Source organism: Eriocheir sinensis, chromosome 14 (assembly GCF_024679095.1).
Source record: "Eriocheir sinensis breed Jianghai 21 chromosome 14, ASM2467909v1, whole genome shotgun sequence".
NCBI lineage: Eukaryota > Metazoa > Arthropoda > Malacostraca > Decapoda > Varunidae > Eriocheir > Eriocheir sinensis.
Genome location: NC_066522.1, coordinates 8,543,614 through 8,569,391, shown reverse-complemented (window position 1 = coordinate 8,569,391; position 25,778 = coordinate 8,543,614). Strand labels below are relative to the sequence as shown.

At 42.9% G+C, this 25,778-nt stretch overlaps 1 protein-coding gene across 1 annotated transcript in view; it reads left to right on the top strand.

Annotated features, from left to right (window-relative positions):
- The window catches only part of LOC126998417 (chorion peroxidase-like), a 58,503-nt gene that overhangs the window by 5,962 nt on the left and 26,763 nt on the right, over window positions 1–25,778 (top strand). Inside the window, exons 2-4 of the mRNA XM_050860070.1 lie at window positions 20,711–20,860; window positions 21,346–21,416; window positions 24,224–24,314. Of these exons, the coding sequence (XP_050716027.1) occupies window positions 20,711–20,860; window positions 21,346–21,416; window positions 24,224–24,314 (312 nt within the window). The remainder of the gene's footprint in view (window positions 1–20,710; window positions 20,861–21,345; window positions 21,417–24,223; window positions 24,315–25,778) is intronic.

The window sequence follows — 25,778 nt, the reverse complement described above, 5'->3', positions numbered from 1 at the left end:
TCAAGACAGGGACAAGGAACTAAAACCAGGGAGCAGAATTCCGAAGCGATGTGTGACGTAGTGGCAGGAACTGGGGGAAACCACAAGGCTCTATCTGTCCAGTTTACGATTGTCATCCGCGTATTTAAGGAGGGAGGAGGAGGAAGGGGTGCGGAGGGTGTGTATGTGGGGGGAGGAGGGGAAAAGGTACGTCGGGAAGGAAGGAGTTGAGGGTTATGTGGTGTGCGTGTGGGAAAGGTGAGTGTGTGTGACGGGGGCGGGGTCTGTGTGTGTGTGTGTGTGTGTGTGTGTGTGTTCGTGGGTGGGTGGGTAGGTGCGTGTTTGCATAGGGTGATTTACGTGGGAGTTTTTTGTGTGTATGCATGTTGGCGTGAGTGTGTGTGTGTGTGTGTGTGTGTGTGTGTGTGTGTGTGTGTGTGTGTGTGTGTGTGTGTGTTAGTGAGGGGGAGGGGGGGGCGCCGGTGTCGCAGGTGGGTGTGTGGCTGGCTGGGTGTGTGGCTGGATGGGTGTGTGGCTGGATGGGTGTGTGGCTGGATGGGTGTGTGGCTGCATGGGCGTGTGGTGTGTGGCCTTTGTGTCGCAGAGAGTGCAAGTCATCATGTCTCAAGTATACATGAGAGGAACAAGAAAAAAAACACCCACCCAACCCGACCCCCCCCCCCCCTTAAAAAAATAATAGACAAAATCACGAGAAAGTGAAAATACCTGCGATTGTACTTCGACAACAATATTCGTACCAGTTTAGAAATTGAAGCAGGTTTCGCGTTACTTAGGCATACGATTAGTTTCCTTTTTTGTTTCCTTTCGTCTGCAGCGACCTCGATACTTGAAGATATATTAGACCTGACGCCCCACGCCCACCATCAACCAGCACCAACCAGCACCAACCACCCAGCACTGAGCTTATAGAGGAAGGAAGTCTGTATCCTGCTGGAGAGAGATAAATTATATAGATAGATAGAAAGATTTAGATAGATGGATAGAGAGAGAGAGAGAGAGAGAGAGAGTGTGTGTGTGTGTGTGTGTGTGTGTGTGTGTGTGTGTTATAATGCTCCAAACAAAGGAGGGAAAATATGATAAAATACACCGAGGAAAAAAAAATGGAGGCGGAAGATAACAATGTATGAGATGAAAAGAGAAAAAGGAGGAGACTGAAGAGGAGGAGAAGAGTGGAGGAGGAGGAAAAATATTAAAGGAAGAAAATATTTAGTCTAACCATGCATGCAAGTGACCATAAAACAACTTTGTAAATGACTGCGTGGCCGGCTTTCTTTTTTTTTTTCTTCGACTTTCACTGACTCTTGACCTCATCTAGTTTCCTGTCTACCTTTCAAACCACTTTCTTCATAATAAAAGAGAAAGTTATGACCAGTGGTTGTTTTTTTTTTTGTTTTTTAATTAGTGGAGTGACGGTCGTTGGGGTTGTTGAAGAGAGGAACAGAGGCGAGTAGAGCCAAGTTAGATGCGTAAGGTAAATGTAAGGTAAGGTTAGGTAAATTTTGAGGCATACGATACAACTGCGCATGGCCTTGGTGATCATCTCTGTCGCATTAGCCTCTGAGAGTATGGTGGGTGAGAGCGTATAAGACAGTTGGAAAGGATGGCGAGAAGATAATAGAACAAGGGGAGCAAAAGTTCGGACACGAGTGAATGAATTAAAGGAAAGAGAGGTGGATAAGAAAGGATCAAACACATGTGGATGAATGAAAGGAAAGAAAAGAGGAAGGGAAAGGAAATGTACAGGAAAAGAAATCCACAAAAAGGAAATTATTGAAAACGAAATGAAAGAAAAAATAGAAAGGAAAGGGAAAGATATGTTAGGGCATACCATATGATGACTTCTACCATATGATTAATTAACATAGATACATGAGAGAGAGAGAGAGAGAGAGAATAATTTATGAGATAGAGACCCAAACAAATGTAAACACAAATAAACGCAGATAGAGAGATAGATAGTGATAGAGAAAAATAGATATATACAGAGAGCAAGTGAAAGAGAACGAGAAAAAGTGAAGGTGAAGGAAAGTCAGGTAGATGTTAGAGCAATCAAGTTAAAAGATCAAGAGTCAAGCAGAGGGCAGGGAAGGGGAGAGAAAAGGAAGGGCAGTGCCACGGCAGGGTCCGGGGTCCGCATTCCCCGATTTCTCTATTGGTTTGTCTCGCCCACTCTTGAACCGGGTAGGCTGGTTAGGTTAAGCTGGGTTAAGTTAGGTTAGGTTAGATTCGGTTGGGTAAGTTACGTTTGGTTAGGATTAGGTTAGGTTAGGTTAGATTCTCTCTCTCTCTCTCTCTCTCTCTCTCTCTCTCTCTCTCTCTCTCTCTCTCTCTCTCTCTCTCTCTCTCTCTCTCTCTCTCTCTCTCTCTCTCTCTCTCTCTCTCTCTCTCTCTCTCTCTCTCTCTCATGTATCTATGTTAGGTTAGATTAGGTTAAGAAAGGTTTGCTTGGTATCATTTAGAGCAATTTTCAATAGGAATCACAATGAGAGCATTTTCCAGAACACCTCATGGTTAATTTCGAAGCTACAGCCGAGCATCTTTCTTCGGGGATCATACACCCATAGACGCAGAGTGACTGGAAATATGGGCTCACTCCTGACAAATATACACTAATTTTCTTTTCCTTTTCTCCTTTCTTTTCCCTTTCAATAATTTCCGCTACTTGGATTTCTTTCCCTTTCCTTCCTTTCCTTTCCTCTTTTCTTTCCTTTCGTTCATGTATTTATGTCTGATCCTTTCCATTCCACCTCTCTTTCCTTTCTTTCATACATACATGTCCGAACTAAGGCTCCTTTGTTTTATTATCTTCTCGCCACCCTATCCGCCTGTCTTACGCTCTCACCCAGCACAGACGATACTAGCACAGACGATACTAGCACAGACGATACTAGCACTAATACGATGTAGATAAGCACCGAGGCCACGCGCAGCTATACCGTATCCCCCCAACCTGACCTTTTCCTCACTTGTTTCATTATATTTGTTCTCTCTCACCTCCCTCCCCGCTTACGCCCTTCCCCGCCACGAACTAGTAGGAAGGGAAAGGAGTCGCTCGCAGCAGTGCATACCGGTTGAAACTCAATCACCCGGTTCAGCTTCGTAAAATGCTTCTGGACGCTACATAGCTTTCACTTTCACTCAGAACTAAAAAAGAAAAAAAAAGACTAAATTAAAAGTAAATCAAGCAAGAAGAAAAAAGAACAGAAGGCTTGTGTCGGAGGGGGGTCAAAAAACGTCTGACAGAGAAAGAACGAGAGGGTGAGCGAGTTTTGTTGTGACCAGGCAGAAAATTTCATTATAATCAATGTGAAAGGCTCGATAAATAGGGGCTGATTAGTCTCCGAGAAGTGAGATTTCTAAAAGTGGATATTTCCGGTGTGGGCTGGTGTGTGTGTGTGTGTGTGTGTGTGTGTGTGTGTGTGTGTGTGTGTGTGTGTGTGTGTGTGTGTGTGTGTGTGTTTCTTTGTGCCTGTCTGTCTGTCTGTCCATTTGTCTGTCGTCTGTCTGTTTGTCTGTCTCTCTGTTGATAGTGATTAAAAAAGAGATGCGTGGCAATAGGAGAATGAGAGCAAGAAAAATAAAACAACAAACAAAGAGAGACAGATGTGCCACGCCTCCATATGAAGTGGTCACGGTCAAACTTTCATGGCTACGTTAAGGAATCTCAGAGTCACTTCGGAGGCTGATTCCCAACATTTCGACTACTGTTAACCCTCGAAACCTTAATATAACCTCAATCTCCATATCCACGAAGCACCAGCGTGACGAACAGTAGCGTGAGCATTAAAATGACACGGTAAAAAGACACTTGTCATGTTGTCACGCGTTACACCCTCGAAACAGATATATTTTTGCAGGACTCATGTTTCTAAAAGGAGGGAACCCTGAGCTATATGTCATGACCAGAAGGACTGAGCACAAGGGACCAAATATCATCTTATACTGCACATGGTTTTCAGTATTAAAGAGTAACGATACATATATTCTTGCAAGACTCATTAATCTAAAAGGAGATAACCTTGAGCTGCCGTGACCATGGGGACGGAGCACAAGGGACCAAATACCATCTCCCACAGTAAATGATTTTCTTTTTTTTAGTGACAACTCTTAGTATGACCTCAAGGACTGAGCACATGGGACACATCACAGGGATCTTGGTATAGTGGAATGCTACACTGCCTTACCACCGGAGACTGACCACCACGGGATTAAATACAGCCTCATGGACCGTATCATTAACGAGTGCTAAACTAAAGTCTGGACAAAGAGCACAGGAAGAAAAGGTCACACACGTCAGTCTTATTATGGTGAGAATCTTAATATGAAAGAATGTGGAAAAGACTGAACACACTGGAATCCTAAACACCTCCCTCGGTCTGATGCATTCGCTGACCACTTCCTCTCGTTCGAGGTCACTAGGAAACAGCACAAGATGACAAGCATAAAAGTCTTCCAAGCTTCAGTGCGACGAGCGTTTTACGTAACGCAAGAACAAAAGAATATGGATGGAGTCAGTCAGCAGGCATATACACACAAAGTATCTGCCAAATTGTATGAGCATTTAATCCTCACGAACAATAAACTTTCAGAATCGTGTCTGCACTCGCCACATGGTAAAGGCAGGAAAGAATGAGAGTTACCTGAATTACTCCTCGGAAATATGACACACTTGCATTTTCTACGAACAAAGACTATGCTTGATCACTCTAAGGAAGCTTCGATATGGTAAAGTACAGACATGTGAGGTTAGGATTATTTGTATCAACCTTTGACAATGTTATGAAACGTATTTTTAGCATAAGAGTTGATACATGTATAATAATAGCACCGCTGAAGCATTATTACAGGGCTTCAAACTTAATGTTGTGGCTGTCGTGGCTGTACTTGGGGAGACTTTTCCAACTATACAAGGCGACACGTGATACGTTTTGGCTCAGACTTTACGGGACAAAGAAAACACAAGGAATGGACAAGTCAGAGGGCATTTTTTTTTTACAACATAGGAGACGACACAAGGGCAACAAAAAAGAGTGTAGAAAAAAAGCCCGCTACTCACCGCTCCCTAATAGACAAGAGTAAAGAGTGGCCAAAAGAGAGGTCAATTTCGGGTGGAGAGGTGTCTTGATACACTCTTCTTGTAGGTCAGGTCATAGGCAGGAGGAAATGCAAACGATTGAAGGCTGTTCCAGAGTTTGCCAGTGTAAGGGATGAAAGAGTGAAGATGCTGCTTAACTTTTGGATAAGGGGTTTGGACAGTAAAGGGATGAGCTAGAGTAGACAGTCGAGTGCGGGGCCGCGGGAGGGGGGAAGGCATGCAGTTAGCATGTTCAGGAGAGCAGTCAGCATGAAAATATCTATAGAAGATAGAAAGAGAGGCAACATGGCGGCGGAATTTAAAAGGTGGAAGACTTATATATGTTTGTTTGTTTGATTAGAGACGCAAAATATTGTTTTTTTATGGACTAAAGGAGCATATCAGTGGTATGTGTGTGTGTGTGTGTGTGTGTGTGTGTGTGTGTGTGTGTGTGTGTGTGTGTGTGTGTGTGTGTGTGTGACCTAACGTAACATGGCCCACCCTAAACTAGCATCTCATTATTAACTTGTGAATCCCAATCTCTTAATCAAATGTTTCTGGCTGGCAAATCTACGGTCATGCAATGAGTCACGAAAGTACCGAGCGTAATCTGAGGCGCCGAAAGTATGATCTCAAGGTGAAAATAATATGTTTTCTGGTGTGAGGCAATGCACAGAGACCGGTCTTGTTGTGAAAAACTACACAACCGATAACAATAAAGTTGACGTAATAGACTCAGGGAAGAAAAACGATACCAAGAATGGCAAAAATTGAAAAGAAACATTGCTACAACAAAAAAAAGGCATTGCGAAATTGGCACAAATGAAAAGATTAGATAAAACACAAAAAACGTAGGATTTTGTGGTAGTGATACTGCTGCCGTTCATGATGATGATGATGATGATGACAATAAGGGAGTGTTGTGCATTAATGAAGTTTTTTTTATAACATTGACCTGAAAAGACAAAAAAAAAAAAAACATTATATATTTAAACTTATTATAACAGGTTACCCTTGAACTTAAGCTTTTGAAATTATGCACTGTATTACTTTACGACAGTGAGGTATTTTTTATGCACAGTTACATTAGCTGCAGTTTTCGCTTTCTCCGCGTCGTGCCGCACCGCTGCTCCCCGCCCCTGTCCCTGCGGAGGAGCCTTGCCCCTCCTCCTCCGTTTGTCCCGCAGCTTTGCATTAACTGCGTGTATAATATTTGTTCTTAAGGATTCAGATTCCATGTTCAGCATTGGTCGTGCCTTGCGGTTGGTCACTCGAAACAACAGTTTTCTCAGGACATCCGATTTTGATGGTCAAGACAGCATTACAAACAATCTTTAGAGTTCTCTTTATTCATTTATACTAATTAGTTATACTTTTGTTACAATGACTATAACTTTTATTTTTTGCATATAGTATATTAGTTATTAACAAAAATAGACATGGCCGCATTGGGGAAGGGGAAAAAAAAAATATATATATATATATATATATATATATATATATATATATATATATATATATATATATATATATATATATATATATATATATATATATATATATAAACTGCCAAGAAACCAGTTTACAAGGAGATAGATGAAGCAAATGAGTACAGAAATCTTCTTGGTTTGCCAGCCATTGACTACGGGAAGGCCTTCGACTTGGTGGACAATATAGCGGTGCTGAATGCAATTTGACAACACGGTGTAGGGAGAGCCTGCAGCAGATGATAGAAAAACTAAACAAGGAAACTACAAAAATGGCAGATGATGAATAATTTGGTAAGAAAAAAAAGTTACGTTCAAAGAACATGCTCGAAAAAAGCATCGGAGAGGTAACTGTAGACCCAGTTAGGTAGAACAACTGATACAAACTAACTCATATTTCGAATACAGAGAAGGATAGGACTGGGCTGGAGTGCTTTCAGAAACAAAAAGTCAGACATAGATGTAATGCAGCGACTTGCCTGATGGGTGAGCCTCCCATAACTCATTCTGCGCGGGGTACCTCTTTGGCCGACTGGTTAATGAGTGGCTTAACCCGTCTCGCTGGTCGCGGGTTCTATCCCCGGCGCCAGCAAAACCTTTCCTTGTCTGGATTAATTCATCATGTGTTTCGTTACACGCAGTGGTCGTGTGGGAGCGTAGTAAAGAGAGAATTCTGGCATTTCACTGGAGGCAAGGCGGTGGGCATCCTCTCCTGTTACCCGAGTGGGTAACAGGTACAGTGATGGCCCATGCTCTCCGCAGTTCATAGAAAATGGGAAATCTCAACACACAGAAATCAATCTAAATGGGAATAGGGAGCCGTATAGTGCAGCGACTTGCCTGATGGGCGAGCCTCCCATAACTCACTCTGCGAGGGGGGCACCTCTTTGGCCGACTGGTTAAGGAGTGGCTCTCCCGTCTCGCTGGTTGCGGGTTCTATCCCCGGCGCCGACAAAACCTTTACTAGTCTGGATTCATTACTCGTGTTTCGTTACACGCGGTGGTTGTGTGGGAGTGTAGGAAAGAGAAAATTCTGACATTTCATAGAGAGACTCCAAACCACTTTGCTTAAAGCGAAAGGTTTCCAATCGATTTTTTTTTCTCTCGTCTTGACAAAAAACTGCAACTTTGTAAGATAACAAAAAAAAAAAGTAGGACATGATAAAGGCAATTAAAATCAAGAAATGGCAATGATCAAAACCAGCGAACCCTATCAGAACACATAATAGGAAATAATAATAGATGAGAGGGCAACAGATAAACAAAAAGAATGGTATAAGAGAAAATAGCCAAGGGAAGGCCGTTCACCGGATGATATGATATGATTAAAAAGTTTTCGGAACATTTACATCGAGACTGAAGACAAAAGACACAAGACGGAAACGAATGGGAACACTTGAGGGCGGCCAGTGTCTGGCAGTGGAATGGTGCAGACTGACGATTTTATATATATATATATATATATATATATATATATATATATATATATATATATATATATATATATATATATATATATATATATATATATATATATATATATATATATATATATATATATATATATATATATATATATATATATATATATATATATATATATATATATATATATATATATATATATATATATATATATATATATATATATATATATATATATATATATATATATATATATATATATATATATATATATATATATATATATATATATATATATATATATATATATATATATATATATATATATATATATATATATATATATATATATATATATATATTACTCTTATTACTTTAAATAAAACTTAGTCAACATGCACGTTTGTTGTACGCTAGTCATTGATGGTCTGCCAAAACACGTGTTGCACCCACCAGCGAGTGTGTGTGTGTGTGTGTGTGTGTGTGTGTGTGTGTAATTCACCACGGCCTGATCGCGAGTTGGACTCGTAATCGCCAGCAGGTACCCTCCCGACATGAGCAAGTGCTCTTTATCGTCGATCTCTGGGCACTGCCAGGACCTCACACACCACACACCCCATCCCCCTTGCTCAAGGGGGGACAGTAACCACTCCTAGTCAACGGAAAAAATCCGGCCTGAGCTGGCTTGAACCGCCGCCCTGTCAGATTGTGAAGCCTGCCAGCGCAGCGCTCTACCAGTTGCGCCACGGAGTGTGTGTGTGTGTGTGTGTGTGTGTGTGTGTGTGTGTGTGTGCGGCTGTGGCGAGCCTTGACACGTACATGAGGCTTCGTGACGCCAAGCTCGGGTGTGTCAAGGGCGGCAGCGCGGTCTCTGAGCACAGGGACAAGTAGCATGCAGAACGCTCGCCTGTGGTCAATTAGGTTACCAAAGCTTTTAATTCAATGCGACCAAGAACGATTTTCACAACGTAAATGCTTCCTACGACTTTCACTATCAGACTATCAAGGCGCATCTGGAATTAAATTAAATCAAACTTTAGGTACATTTTTTTTTTCTTATATTACAGTCGAAGCAGTTTCTGACTTTTTCGTATATCATTTGTCGAGCCATTGGTCTGCTCCTTCCCATAAAAAAATCAAATCTCCAAGAATGAAGACCGCCTACGATGGTTGGCTTACAACTTGAGACCAACAGGAACGATTCACACAACGTATTGCTAAAGTCACAATGAAGACATCTGTGAAATGGACAACAAAACGCTGTGTCTTGGCTGTTGGGCGAGAGTAAGCCCAGATGTGAATCCTGAGTAAACCAGGAGCTAACAAGTTATTATATAAGGAGACTCGAACTGTGGCAGATTTTTTAGGCGATATCCAAATAATTTGTTCGCAATAAAAAAAAAAATACGGCGTAAAAAGCAAAACAGCGATCATCTACTGTTGGAGAGCTGCAAAGGAGAACGAAGCAATCGTGAGGATGGGGAGGCTTAAACTGTGGCAAGCTTTAGGCCACATCATCAGCTCTCCGATTCCTTCCTATGTCCAAAGTCAACAAGCCTTTCTTGATATTGTTGTTGTTGTTTTTGCTGATACATTTTTGTGTATTTGTATTGTTGTTTTCGTTACTGATGGTGGTAGTGGTGATTGTTGTGTTGCTCCTGTTGGTGCTATTGTTGTAGTTGTTGCTGTTGCTGATGGTAGTGTTTTGAGTCATGTTGTTGTTGTTGTTGTTGTTGCTGCCGTTTTCTTTCATGATACTGATGGTGGCGAGAAAGGGAAGAGTAAGGACTGCCTAACTGGCACAAACCCTTTCAAAGGACTCTCTAACTGGCACACACTCCTTCAAAGGGCTGACTAACTGGCACACACTCCTTCAAAGGGCTGACTAACTGGCACACACTCCTTCAAAGGGCTGACTAACTGGCACACACTCCTTCAAAGGGCTGACTAACTGGCACACACTCCTTCAAAGGGCTGACTAACTGGCACACACTCCTTCAAAGGGCTGACTAACTGGCACACACTCCTTCAAAGGGCTGCCTAACTGGCACACACTCCTTCAAAGGACTGTCTAACTGGCACACACTCCTTCAAAGGGCTGCCTAACTGGCACACACTCCTTCAAAGGACTGTCTAACTGGCACACACTCCTTCAAAGGGCTGACTAACTGGCACACACTCCTTCAAAGGACTGTCTAACTGGCACACACTCCTTCAAAGGACTGTCTAACTGGCACACACTCCTTCAAAGGACTGTCTAACTGGCACACACTCCTTCAAAGGACTGTCTAACTGGCACACACTCCTTCAAAGGACTGTCTAACTGGCACACACTCCTTCAAAGGACTGTCTAACTGGCACACACTCCTTCAAAGGACTCTCTAACTGGCACACACTCCTTTAAAGGACTGTCTAAAGGGGCTATTACATTGGGCAAATTTTCCGTGGATCTTCAGTCAAACCAAGATTTCCGCTGGCGTGGTTCTTATTTCCGTGGTTTTCTGACGTGACCACGATCTTCCAAAGCTACGGTAGATTTCACCGAAGGACGACAGTATTACTCACCATCATCAGCAGCAATAACGAGAAACAAGAAGAGAAAGAGGCTACACCCAACTGTCCCTACATTCGCACAGCTACGAGTGTTGTTGCCTGGACCAAGGCCTCCGAGGCCACTTTAATTGAGAAATTAAGGGACATGCCAATTTTGTGGGATCCCAGGCATGAATTGAAGGCAATAAAACTGCATAGAAGGAAGAACAGACACTGGTTTCCTAGGCCTTGTGTCTTTCTTGGCTATAGATGATTGCACAAGGCTCAATATTTCATAAAATTGGTCCTTGCTGACTCATCCACTGCCTGTAGCCTTCCTCGTCTTCGATCTAGACGTAGTTCTTGCAACAGCTGCATCACTCCACTGTGCTCCTCTCTTCTTGTAAGCCTTTGCCGCCTCCACATTCTTTTCTTTTTCCGTTGTTTGTGTAAATTGCTGTCAGTAGAGCCAAACCAACGGCACTTTGAGTGAAAGCGAGGGTGCGAACAAGGACGTCAGCCATACTTGTGAAAATGTGTTGGTCAAGACCACGTACACTGAGAGAGTGCGAGGCAAGTGTGATAGCCCTTAATTAACTGGCTCACACTTCTTCATGATGCATTTCTCCCCCACACACCAGATGGCAGGCACGAGGCGGCAAGTTGTGGCGAGGCGAGAGGTGGGAGAGGCTGTAGGACGTGGTGGGGTAAGGGGAGGAGAGGTGGGTGGCTGCTGGCTGCTCGGCGTCATGAGGGGAGAGGTGGGAAGGGGGAAGGAGGGGAGAGGCTGCAGGGCGTGGTGAGGGGAAGGCTGTTGCTTCACGCCTCGCCCCAGGCTTTTGTCGTCGCCTGCCTTTGTTCTGCAACCGACAGCCTCCACCTTCACCGAAAATCAACGGCCTATTAGTCCATTTTCGTCTCTCTCGATTGTTTTAACTTTCGAAAGTAAAAATGAGAAAAAACATTCAGCAGTGATTATCTGAAACGTGATTTTAAAGAGTGTTGGTATTCGGTTTTCTTTTACTAGTATTTCAATACTTGAAATTTCTTCATTTGAAAGGTTATGTAAGTCGAGTGCATACGCTACGGTGGGCGTTGCGTTCCCGCCCGTACCTCTCCCTTGGCCTTTAGCTTGTAAAGGCCAAGAGCCTGCTATCTCGGGGCACTGGGCAGGTGTGATATCTGGATTATCACACTTTACCAGGTTCCCCGAGAAGGAACATGATTAGCTGGTTAGGCTGTACGCCGACTGCCCTGTTTTATGAAAGGTGCGGTGAATGAACTCCCCAGTTATTAAAGGATTCTAAACAATTGCTGCATAAACATAAATGACATTTATTTCCCGTTAAGTCCAGCGGCAATGGATCATCGCCTCAAACATATCCACGTGATTTAAAGATGTGTTGGAAAATAATAACGATGCACACAACTACTCACGGTACCACAGTACACTGTGTTGTTTTATAAACTGATCTGTCGCCTAGACATGGTAAGGTAACCTAAGGTCTTTGACCGACAATGCATCTCTCCATTTTAGAATAAGTTTCTTACTCTAGGAAAGTTGACTAGCCGCTCTACTTATGACAAATCTTTGCCCTTTATTATTGTGATGAGTCAGGACGAAAAAAAAGTTAATGCAAATACATGTAAGGCCGTTTAGTGAGCACACGTGTTTTGGGTGCACACTAATCCACGCCCTGCGGAGGCCCGGTGGCGGCGCGTGTCCCCCGCTGACGTGACGCCCGGCCCCGTGACATTCGCACCCCAGACGGACTGGCGCGCCTTGTTTCCCGCGGCAAAACACAAAAATAAGACAATAATAGAAACAGAACAATATCTTTTTTTCTGTCTTTTTGATGAAAGTATTGAGTCTGACCTTCTGACATTTACGAGTGACCGTGTTTGTTTTTTTGGATAAGATTACTTTTCAGACTGTGTTAAAAAAAAAAAAGAAGAGTTAGAGAGAGGGTGGGTGGAGAGGGAAGAATATATATATATATATATATATATATATATATATATATATATATATATATATATATATATATATATATATATATATATATATATATATATATATATATATATATATATATATATATATATATATATATTTGTGTGTGTGTGTGTGTGTGTGTGTGTGTGTGTGTGTGTGTGTGTGTGTGTGTGTGTGTGTGTATATGTATATGTATATATATATATATATATATATATATATATATATATATATATATATATATATATATATATATATATATATATATATATATATACATGTATGTGTGTGTGTGTGTGTGTGTGTGTGTGTCCTCCGACAAAGGCAGACACACGTGCATTGTCAGTAATAACTTTCGCCCATAACCGCTAGGGAGGTGTGTCTCGCCGCGCCCCGCGGACCCAAAGTACGCAGAGCCGGACACGTTATGACACTGGCCGGCAAGTTCACTTTCACCTCACAAAAACGGAGGAAAACTGGGTTAACTTCTTTTTTGAGCAACCAGTTCCAACCGGGAACGGGAGGTGGCTGGCGGAGGTATGACTTGGCTCTTGCGCATGCAAATTCAAAATTGCTCTTATCAAACGTCGGTGATATATCAACTTGTTCTTTCATCCTAGGCAGCCAGTTCATGGTAAGCGCCCTCGGTTACTAAATTTGCTTACCTTGGCAACTTACTGAAGGATGATAAAGTTGTTCAGAAAGTTACAATAACAATAATTTTGCTGGTTCAAATGAGCTACACCTTGGTTTGTATCATTGTACATTGATCACGTCCATCAACTACTGGACCCGTGTCTGTTTTGTGTAATGATCTCAAAATAATGTTCAGTAAACATTACGACCTTGAAGAACAGCGACAGGTTTTAATTTCCCTGCAAGTTACAAACATGACATTCCTTATTTACTAAGATTGAAGTACATTTCAGCAGGGTTTCATAATGACTATAGCCACCAACTGCCTCGTGTATTCGGCCCGATTTTAGTAGCAAAAAGATAATATTCAAAACACATTCCAGCGTATCAAAAGAGCAATAGGTTTTAATATGCATATTTCAAACACCGTATACACATGCCACTGGCTCATTCACACCGTCGTCATGATCACTGGGTCACCGGCGGCCACGCCCTTGCATGAGCCAGCGGCGGTGCGGGGCGCGGCACGACGAAGCGGAGGGAGGCAGGAACCCTCCTGCTGAAGGCCGCCGAAGCCACATTCACACATGCCTGACTCCGGATCTTTAGATTTGCCTCACTTTTCAACATCAAAACAGAAATAGATGGTTGACTATTCGTCTGAGATAGAACCACAACCTCCCAAGCAGGACAACGCTCGCCCAGGCGGTGTCACTGTACCGACATGGGATCCTGTCACGCCCTATTTATCAGCCAACAGATTTGCAACTCTGCGCCTGTATCAAACAAAAACGATAGAAATGCAGGTCAGGCGGTGAAATTAACGGTAACACGACAGCATGGCCCAACTTTCAGTCATGACTCACGGGAAATCCTTAATAAATTACTTTCTATTTTCTTTTTTTAGGCAAATCTAAAGCCCAACAGCCAGAGATAATTTCCTCCGCGGCGTTGAAAGTATCAGCTCACTCACATCCGCCCCGCCCACCGCCTTCATAAGCTTGTCCTTGTTTTTACTAATTATCTACGCGTCTCACCGCGACTGCTCTGGATTTGCAGCTTGTAACGTCTACGATATTGTATATACTTTCTTCACAAAACATAATCGTCGAGTCACCTCAACTGCCTGACTGTTCTTGAAATAAGGGAAGCTTAGAGAGAGAGAGAGAGAGAGAGAGAGAGAGAGTAGTGGAGGGGGACAGAATGAAAAAAATACGATAATGTTAATAGCAATCACAGTAATAATAATAACGATCATAATAATAATAATAATAATAATAATAATAATAATAATAATAATAATAATAATAATAAAGGAAACAACAACAACAAAGAAAATAACAACATCTCCCATCAACAACAACAACCTCAACAACACAACGTAACACAAAACAATACCAGCGCCCCTCGTGTGATGGCTTCCTAAGTGGCAGCAACGCAATTCATCTTGGATTTCACACACGGCCAGGCCCGAGATCGAAAGTGTCACCCTCGCGCCAACCTGTTCACTCAGCCGTTCTCGAGGTAGTGGTGGTGGTGGTGGTGGCGGGGTGGGGAAAGGGCGGGAAGGAAGAGGAACACTGCCTTCCCCCTCTCTCTCGCTCACTCCCTCCTCCCTTTCCCTCTAAGCATTTACTCTCATTAACTGGTTTTTCTCCCTCTCTACCCACTCTGGTACACGCCTCGTAATTCTTCTTGGCATTATCTAGGATCATATATCAGTTTCAGCCTTACAGGTACTCATTTTGATCCTTTCCCTGTGCAAAGAGGCGAAAAACAGACACCGCACATTGTTTCTTCCTCTCCCTCTCCCTTCCCAGGCAACTAACTGTACGAACTGGTTTCCCTGCCTCACCGTTACAAGCAAACACCGTGATTCCTGTTCGCTATTCTTACCGTCGGAGATTGAACTCAGCAACACTAAATCGTAAACTAACTTAATCTAATCTCCGTACCGGAAAAAAAGAAATATAATGAGCACAGAACGTAAAAAGGTCCCCTCCTGACACGTGCTACATCCAGCTATTCGTGTTTCTCGATGGTTTCAAGAGATAATGGAAAGCTTGACTAATTATTCGCGTGACGATTATTTATTTTTTCCGTCTCTCCGTGTTTGCGGTGCGGAATGCAGCCCGGCCCCGCACAGTCAATGAACCCAGCACTAAGACGTGACTCAGTGGGCACGAAAGGGAAGGGCGAATGAGGGTTACACTTTCTTTTGGGTTAGAGAGAGAGAGAGAGAGAGAGAGAGAGAGAGAGAGAGAGAGAGAGAGAGAGAGAGAGAAGGGGAGATACGGGCTGATTGGCTGATTAATATGTGACTTTCAAAGCTGTATTTATTGATCCATCTGTATGTAGTTCAGTCGATGGCTCCAGCACTACGGAACGAGAGTGGCTACAGTGCTGCCCCCTACATGAACCAGCTTCGAACGTCCCCCATTATTTGGCATCATGACAGAGCAACTCATTCACTAGTTCATATAGTCACTCACTCATTCACTCATGCATTTACTCACTAACTCGTTTACTCATTCACCCATTCACTCAATCACCCATTAAAACACTCACTCACCTACTCAGCCACTTACACGCGTTCACTCATTCACTCATTCACACATTAATTAAATCACTCACCTACTCAATCACTTATTCACTCAATCACTCGTTCACCCATTCACTCAATTACCCTTTAACTAACTCACTCACGCACTAACTCACACACTCACTCATTCTCTCATTCACTCAGCGACACATTCACTCACACCGCTACAGTGGCAGGCAGTCACAGCGGAGAACTTCTATTTGAATTGCACGGCGAACCACCACGAGCCGAAGGAAAGCCTCGCAGGGTGTGTGGGTCCCGCTGCCTCCGACTTGCGCAACAGCCTCCACGCCTCCACGCCCCCACGCCCACTCCCGCCCCGGCTCCGCCCCCCCCCCCCCCCCACCCACCCCCACCCCCCGCGCCGACACGTCCTGCGCTGCCCCCGTCCCACGCCACGCCTGCACCTCGACCATGTCCGTCCCTCTCATTGTCTCTCACACACACACACACACACACACAAGCGCGCGCATGCATAGTTATTGGTACTTATTCAACAGAGTGAAAATAAATCGCACAGTAATTTTCTTTTAACGTGGATTCTCTCTCTCTCTCTCTCTCTCTCTCTCTCTCTCTCTCTCTCTCTCTCTCTCTCTCTCTCTCTCTCTCTCTCTCTCTCTCTCTCTCTCTCTCTCTCTCTCTCTCTTCCTGCGCTTGACTGATGCAGTAAAAAAAAAAAAACGGAGAAAAACAGGGACGACGGAGAGGGGAAACGTGAGAAAGAAGGAAGGAGGAGGTGAAAGAGAAAGAGAGAAAAAGAAGCAGTAAGATTGTAATTAAAAAGAGAAAGAATAAATCGAAAGCTTGAAGAATTAGGTGCCAACTCATGACATTATAGCAGCGACACAATCACAGCCAAATAAAAAAATACGTAAAAAATTAAGAGCTTGCCAAATCCAACACAAAAGGTTCCAGAGTCTTTTATAACAATCCACGAAATTATCAAAAAGGGTCTTAATTCACAGCCCCCGAGCGTCTGGAGTTTGGTTACTGCTATCAACGTTGGGCCGGGCTGTCGTTCGAGGGGGTTAGGTCGCTTTTTGAAAGGGGCCAGGCATCTCTTTAGGTGAGGTATATTATTTAGTCACGCTTATTCAGTTAGTGGCCATAGAAGCACAAAGACACGACGCCAGTGTTCACCATTCTACCGCTCAGAGCCATAGCATAGGAGAGTTGGGCCACTTCAATCACAGGCGCCATGTTACTAAAAGACCCACGCGAAATCCAGTCTGATGCTGAGACAATAGTGGTTTTTTTTTACTCTAGGTATTGTCATGATCTCGAAGAAGTACCTAGAGCACAAAAAAACACTATTGTACCAGCATCAGTTTGTATTTCGCGCGACTCTCTTGGCAACAACTTGGCCCCTGTAAGGATGTTGGCCAGTCTCCTATTCTGTGGCTCTGGTAACACACCAAAAAATGAAAAGGGAAATGTCACCCAAAGAATACATTAGATTTTGCACCCCTGACTCATTTATCACAAACTTCTTCCACTTCAGCCAGTTAATAATTAATTCTCACATCTTCTATTAGTATTTTACCTTTGCCAGTGCATTCTATCTTATATCTAGTCATCTTCATCATGGTTGTCTCCATATTCAGGACTAATATTTTTTAACTATTTTCTTTTCCCATCTGTTGTCCCTTTCCTTTGTTCCTATCGTGTTAACTATTTTCTTTTCCCACCTGTTGTCCCTTTCCTTTTTTCCTACCGCCTTAACTATTTTCTTTTCCCACCTGTTGTCCCTTTCCTTTTTTCCTACCGCCTTAACTATTTTCTTTTCCCACCTGTTGTCCCTTTCCTTTGTTCCTATCGTGTTAACTATTTTCTTTTCCCACCTGTTGTCCCTTTCCTTTGTTCCTATCGTGTTAACTATTTTCTTTTCCCACCTGTTGTCCCTTTCCTTTGTTCCTATCGTGTTAACTATTTTCTTTTCCCACCTGTTGTCCCTTTCCTTTGTTCCTATCGTGTTAACTATTTTCTTTTCCCACCTGTTGTCCCTTTCCTTTGTTCCTATCGTCTTGGCACACATTTCTCCTCGTCCCTCTTTATTATCTTCTCAGTACATATTTACTTTCCTTTACTTCCTTGTTGTCTCAGTGTCCATTTCTCCTTCCTCTCGTTACCATCTCCGCACACATCTCTTTTCTCCCTTTCTCTCAATGTGGTCTCAGCGCACACATTTATTCTCCTTTCTCTTACACCGTCCAACACAACATTTCTTTACTTGCTGTTCTCATCCTTTTTTTACTCTCTCATCTTCATTCCTCTGTTAAAAGTATCAACGATGTTTGTTTTTTTGTTTTTTTGCTTCTCTTTCTCATCAACACGTGTTTTTGAGGCCGGAAAACAGGATTGGAAATGGAATCTTTTCCCAAACTCTTGATGCTTTTCTCCGTCCAACTAAATTATATCACTAATCGCTTGAGTAGCCACCATAAGTTTTTTTTTTACTTTGCGTACCATCTTCCTTACCTCAGCAGAGCATTTACCTTTCTATTGAACAAACAATAATATTTAAACCCTTCTATCAACTCACTGGTTTTATCATGCACTGAACTGACCCATAAAGTTTGTATTGCCCTCTTTACCCTTCGTCAAACCATACACTTATAACAGAATAGGAAAACGTTTGATAAACCTTTGAAAACGAAATCCCTGGAAATAACAAGAAAAAAGTGAGTCATACCCACCATACTATACTGACTCTCCATATGCTTTGAAGTACCTATAACCCAGAAAAAGATAAAAAATTGATAGGCCTATGAAAGCGGAATCCCTTAAAAATAACAACAACAAAAAAGTGGAGTAAACCATTCATACTAAACTAGCTTCGGACGCTATATATTGTTTTTAAACACTTACTTATAACACAGAATAAGAACATATTTAATAGGCCTATGAAAATGAAGTCACTGGAAATAACAGGAAAAAGTCAGTTATACCATTCACATCACTCTGCATACGCTTCCAAACTTTCTCTCCCTCCAAGCACACACAACCTGCACAAAGCTCTGGTCACGCTGACGCTCCACAGCCTTGCATAACATTATGATAATGCGAGACCAACATGCCACTGAGACCTCCATCCATCCATCGCCTCTACACATGCTAATCTCTCAATATATACGTGGCTCTTTACTGGACTTTATTTTCACAAGGACAGGTGGGTCAAGGGCGAAACCGAACGTAAAACTCGCAAAAAAAGTGGTCCTAAAAGATGTTGCCAAATTATACGTTTAGCCTTTTTCGTCTATCGGAAGGTGGTAGTGATGATGATGATGATGATGATGATGATGATGAGCTATATTCTAAAGATGTTTGTTTTTATTCTCTCTCTCTCTCTCTCTCTCTCTCTCTCTCTCTCTCTCTCTCTCTCTCTCTCTCTCTCTCTCTCTCTCTCTCTCTCTCTCTCTCTCTCTCTCTCTCTCTCTCTCTCTCTCTCTCTCTCTCTCTCTCTCTCTCTCTCTCTCTCTCTCTCTCTCTCTCTCTCTCTCTCTCAAATTTGTATTCTTGCGTGTCATGGATGCAGTTATTTATATCAAATTTTCCGCTTACGGCACCCCACGCAAGCACGGCTTTACCTCACACCTCACGCCTCTTCCGCAAACACATGAGGAAACACACACACACACACACACACACACACACACACACACACACACACACACACACACACACAGCAATCACCACCTCCTCCATGAACCCGCGTGATAAACTTTTTCGTTTTAGTCGTACAAACTTTCTTCAAGTCCTTGGACTCCGTACCATTAGTGACTTCCTACAACGGTGTGTCTCCCAAGCCTTCACCTCACTCTTAACAAAACGAAGAGAACAGTCATCCAGTCATCCTTTCCCGTATTCCCACCTTCCTACGACTTTAACTTTTTCAAGGAGAATACCACGACTTCTCTGGAGCCAAATTTGTCAGTTATCCGGCTGTTTTTTTTTTTTGGTTTTTTTTTTTACATGGTTGTGGCACGTGACGTTTTTGTTTTCATGTATGTAAAACTTTTGGGGCTTTCTCTCCTCACCAAAAAAAAATATACAAATACAACACCTCACTACTATTTACGTTCAACAATACTTAAATCGCATTAGTTTTTTTTCTTTTTTCTTTTTACATCTTCCATAGAGATATATAAAAGAACATGAAATTGACATATATTTATAATCTGTATATGTATGTCGCGAGTTTCTTGGCTATACTTTCTTAAGGCAAATGTCACTTCCTCCCACTGTAGAGCATGCTTGTCACTTCCCCACATCGGCCGTTATTTGTGTGATGATTGTGCTTGTCTTATTCTCATGCTTTTTTTTACAGTAAAGAAAGCAACTCAAGGGCAAAAATAAATAAAACCAAAAAAGCCCGCCGTCACGTTTCTGTTGTGCTTGTAAAGGTAAAGTTTGGGACATCGCCTCGCCATAGCTGCGTGACTGCTATTCTTGTGAGCATGTAAAGAAAGAAATGTGAATGCCTGAGTACTCTTAAAATCAGTGCATCTTTCTATAAGTATTTGCCCGGGCACGTGAAAATTTGTCCCTAAGAATAATCCTAAGGTAAATAACGTAGATTTATTGACTGGGAAAAACACCGATTGAGACTTAATGAATGATGGTAAACAAATGATAATTGCTGACCGACTGAATATTCACTCTCAGGGCGGCCATATGGAAAACCTCGCCCATGCTTTGAGGGCAGACCATGAGCGTTACGGAGAGTACCGGAATCTGTTGGGAGGCGATTAGGCCCAGGCAATGAGTGCTTCTACTAAATGAGTACTGCCAGAGGGGCTTAGAGGAGTTCTGGCCCAGACCATGTATGCTGGCTTTCGTATTCATTGAAATGCCATGCTTTATTATTATTATTATTATTATTATTATTATTATTATTATTATTATTACTATCAGTATTACCAGTATCATCATTAACATCACTCCTCTCCCTCCCCCAGGCTGATGAGAGGCCTAGCGCCCCTGACCCTCGTCCTCCTGCTGGCGGGGGTGGCGGCATCGCACAACGGCTGTGCGCTCAAGATCGTGCGCGAGATTCCACACAAGTCCTCTCTCCACCACCACATCTTTAACAACGTCCTGGGAGCCCCGTAAGTGATCGACGTCCCCCTCTTATGTAAACAATGCTCACAAATTACTGAGGAGAATTCAAAGACTCAAACTAAAGGAAAATAAGACAAGACTGACACTTCCTGAAAAAGGAATGATCAGAAACACACTGTGATTGTCAGGCCAATAAAATGCAGATAATATTTACAAGCGACGCTTATATAGAGGAATAGTCAGATACACGCATTTGGCTCTAGATAGCCATCAGTCCGACACAAGTGCAAACCATACTCGTTATTGTAATAATGTTCATTACGAACGTTAACTTCTGAAGACAGAAGAGCCAAACACGAGAAGAGAAACAAAACACACACACACAGGAATCGAAAGGATGTTCATACACCTACCCGTCAGGGAGCAAAGACAGTACACACTCCTGGAAAGCATGATCACAGTTACCACGTATTTAGACGATGGGAAATAATGACGCATGAATACATACCCTTACGCTGTCCTCCTTCCGCAGGGTGCCGGGGTCGGTGTGTGTGACGTACGCGGACGTGGACGGCGCCATCTACGCTGCCACCACACGCATCCGTAAGTCTAACGAAGAGAAACAAAGTAATCATCGCAGTACCAATAATAATTAGAATAGTAACAGTAATAACAATAACGACAATAATAATGATGATAACTAACTGATAATGAATGGCAGTTGGACAGGTAGATAAATAGATGGATAGATAGATAGATAAATAATACAATAATAGGAGTTTCCCTTCCGAATTCAACGTGCCTGTGTGTGTCTGTTATTGGGTACTTCCTGATGATGATGTGGATGAGGATTATGATTATGTCGATGAGGGTGCTGCTGCTGATAGTGATGATGATGATAATGATGAAATAGTAAAGATAAAGTAGGAAGGAGCCTGAAGTGTCATTGCCATTGCTTTTGTTGTTGTTGATGTCAGTGTTATTATTATTATTATTATTATTATTATTATTATTATTATTATTATTATTATTATTATTATTATTATTATTATTATCAGTTTTATTAGTATTAGCATAATTTCCAATCCTAACCAGACCACCACCACCACCACCACTACCACCACCACTACCACCACCACCACCACCACCACTACCACCACCACTGCCACCGCAACCATCCACTAATGAAGTCAACCACGTTTTGCCCTTTAAAATTCATTATCATAAACCAGAACAGCAGCACCACAACAGCAACACCACAGCACCAACGCCACAACAGCAACACCACAGCACCAACGCCACAACAGCAACACCACAACAGCAAAACCACAGCACCAACACCACGACAGCAACACCACAACAGCAACACCACAGCACCAACACCACGACACCTACCATCACAACCCCGCCCTCCACCTTGCTCCCCTAACTCAGTATAACATGGCCCATAGTCTCAAACAAGTCGGGGCATTCTCACCAACAACTGATAAGGCTTTCGTAGAGGCTTTGGGTATTTCCACGGGTAGTTTTATGAGCCTAGTGATAGTCTGACGAGGCTTCTGCACCATGAATACAAGAAGATAGTCATGAGAACCCAATTAATCTCCTTTGTGGCCCATGGGAATATATGCCGTGAGAGTCGGAAGTGTCTGAGGGTATACGGGTCAACACCACTACCATCACCACTACCTTGTCACTCACTAATAACCTCATCACCATCTTGTACCATTAAGCCATATAGCCATTAATAAAGTGGTCGTAGTAATAAAGGACAGGTGCTTGAAGTGTCCATTATATCCTGTTGTTGCTGTGGTGGTGGTGGTGGTGGTTAAGTTTGAAGATACATGTCGAGGAAAAGGAAAGGCGTTGTGTGTTTCTTGTGCTTCAAGGATAAGGGGGGGGAGAGTGTGCCTTCTAAGTTGTTAGTGGTTGTACTGATAAAGGTTAAGTTCTTGAAGTGTCCATTCTATCTATTGTTGTGGTGATGGTGGTAGTAGTTTGATTAGATAATGATACGTAATGGTTGCAGAGGAGAAGTGTTATGCTATTTTCTTTGTGTGTGTGCGTGCCTTTGAAGTGGTCAGTGGTCGTAAAGATAATAGTTAGGTGCTTGTTATGTCAATTATTTCTTGTGGTTGTGTCCTAAATAATAATAATAATGCTTGTGTTTATTAAGAGAAGAAGGAGGTGAAGTGGAGATTTATTAGTGGTGTGGCGGTGGTGGTGATGGTGGTGTGACTAATGACTGTAATTGTGTCTGGGAAGTAAGGTAATGGGGAGGGTGGTGGTTGTTAATGGTTGCTATAGTGTTGGCGGCGTTAATAGGGGTAACAGTGCTTAGTAATTGGTGTAGGGAGAATTAGTAGTGGGTGTTGAGGTGGTGGTAATAGCGGTGGCTGTGGTGGTGTAATTAGTGGTTATTTAAGTGCAAGGTGGTGGTGGAGTTGCTAATGGGTGGTAAGGTGGTGATAATGGTGGTGGCTGTGGGGATGTAGTTATTAACCGCTCCAAGGACCTCCCCCCTCCCTCCCTCCCTCCAAGAAATAGAACAATAACCCAACGCCTAACCACTTCAGCCATTACATATCATCACCAAATTAAATCATCACTGCCGTCACCACCACAACAACAACAGGATGTAATGGGCACAACAAGCACATGACCTTTATTATTACGACCACTAACCACTTCAAAGACACCCACCATTCCCTGTAGTAAGACAATAACCCAACGACTTTCATTATTAGCAATCACATATCATCACCAGACTAAACCGGCACCACCACAACAACAACAACAGCGATATAATGGTGTTGCAAGGACTGAACATATACTGTAACGACCGCTAACCACTTCAGAAGCACACACACACACAATAAAAACGAGCTCAACGCTTTTCCTCTTTAACTATTACGTAACCTTTTTAAATCAAACTACGACCACTGTCACCACAACATTACCTAGATATAAAGGACACATGACCTTTATTACAACGACCACTAACCACTCCAGTGACACCCCCCATTCCCTAAAGAAAAACAATAACCCAACGCCTTTCATTTTTAGCCATTAGGAACATATCATCGCCATTTTAATCCACCAGCACAACAACAACAACAACGAGATGTAATGGACACCGCATGCACTGAAGATATACTATTACGACCACTAACCACTTCCAAGGCACCCCCCTATCCCCCCCCCCCCCAAAAAAAAAAGCGCTTTCACATTTCAGTCTTACGTATCAACCAAACTGAGCCACCGGCACCACATCAACAACAACAATATATTAACCACTCCAAACTTAAACGACGACCAAATTAAACCACCTTCAAATTACACCTTAAATATCCCTCACCACCACCACCACCACCACCACCATTAATCACAACCAACGTTTCTCCCCCCAGACATCATGCCGCCGAAGGGTGACTGGACCCCGGACGACCTAGGACCTGTGGGCGAGGTGCTGCTGGAGGCGTCGAGGATCATAGCCAACAAGTAGGTTTACCGGCGCACCTTGATCGCTGCCTTTTGGAGTCAAGGGAAAAAGCTAATTGACGTGCGCTTGCGGTGTGCGAGGACGCGGGGGAGGTGGAGGAAAGGGAGAAAGAGCCTTGTAGCGTCACAACGGGGCCTCTGAGAAGTGTGTAATGACGAAATAACCGCCAATCAGCAGAGTTACAGTACAGAAAACCTGCTGAACCACATGTTTAGGCGCCACACCCCTGCCACTCCTTCCCTCTCCCTCTAACTATCCTTTGTATACATATAATTCAGCCAGTACATATACACGACAACTTCTAAAGGTGTACTTCGGCCTCTGTAAGTGCGCGACAGCCCTCGGAGGTGCACCAAAGCACCACTACGGAGCGGTGTTTCACTGTGGTCATGCCATTGTCATGAAGTTAAAAGAGTCATAGTTTTATTTTGTGCATAACGCAATCCACCTCGTGTGCCGATGATAGCGAACAGGCAGGAGAGCTTTGTGTGTGAGTGTGTGTGTGTGTGTGTATGTGTATGTGTATGTGTGTGTGTGTGTGTGTGTGTGTGTGTGTGTGTGTGTGTGTGTGTGTGTGTGTGTGTGTGTGTGTGTGTGTGTGTATGTGTATGTGTGTGTGTGTGTGTGTGTGTGTGTGTGTGTGTGTGTGTGTGTTCGCGCGCGCCTACATAACTTTCCACTTATCTTTTTTTTTGTGTTTAGAAGAGGAAAGAATATAGACGCTTGCATTCCTGTTCCCGTACATTCGCAAGTATAATAATAATCTTTGCGGCTCAAGTGAAGGTCCGCATTTCCTTTGTTGTGGCTCATGCCTGGACGTTAAGAGAGGTAGCGAAGGTGGATGCCGCCGCAGGGGGTGAGCAGCGGAGAGAAATGAGACCGGATAGCTGCCTTGAGACCTTCCCGCCTCACTACCCGAAGGTGAATGCCCGAACACATACCTGCAACCAATCACCTGACCAATTATTTTTTTAATCGCTTTCATTCTTTTTCTTTCTTTCTCTTTCTTTCTTTCTTTCTTTCTTTTTTCCTTCCTTCCTTTCTTCCTTTTTTCCTATCTTTCTTTTTTCCTTTCTTCTTTATTCATCAGTCGCAAAAGTCTATGTACCCTTTCCCCTCATCAGCAGGCACTTGACCGTACTTTCAGACGCTTCCATCTCTCCCATCAAATATTTATAAAGGCCAAAAAAGAGATTCAATACGTCCTCATGAGTGATTCTTTACGTTCATGGTACAGAGGATTTGTCAAATTACCACCAGGCTTAAAAATCTGCCCTTGAAAATGCCTACGTCTCCTACGAAAATGTTGTTAAATGTGTGCGTGCTTGGCGCCTAAATGTTTAAGAATGTGGCCCTTCAGCCTCTTTTTCTCGCCCCCTCTTCACTTTCTCCTCATCCTTTCTGAATTTCTCTCCCCGCTATTAACCTCCCACATCCAAACAACACCTCTGTGTATCTCATTT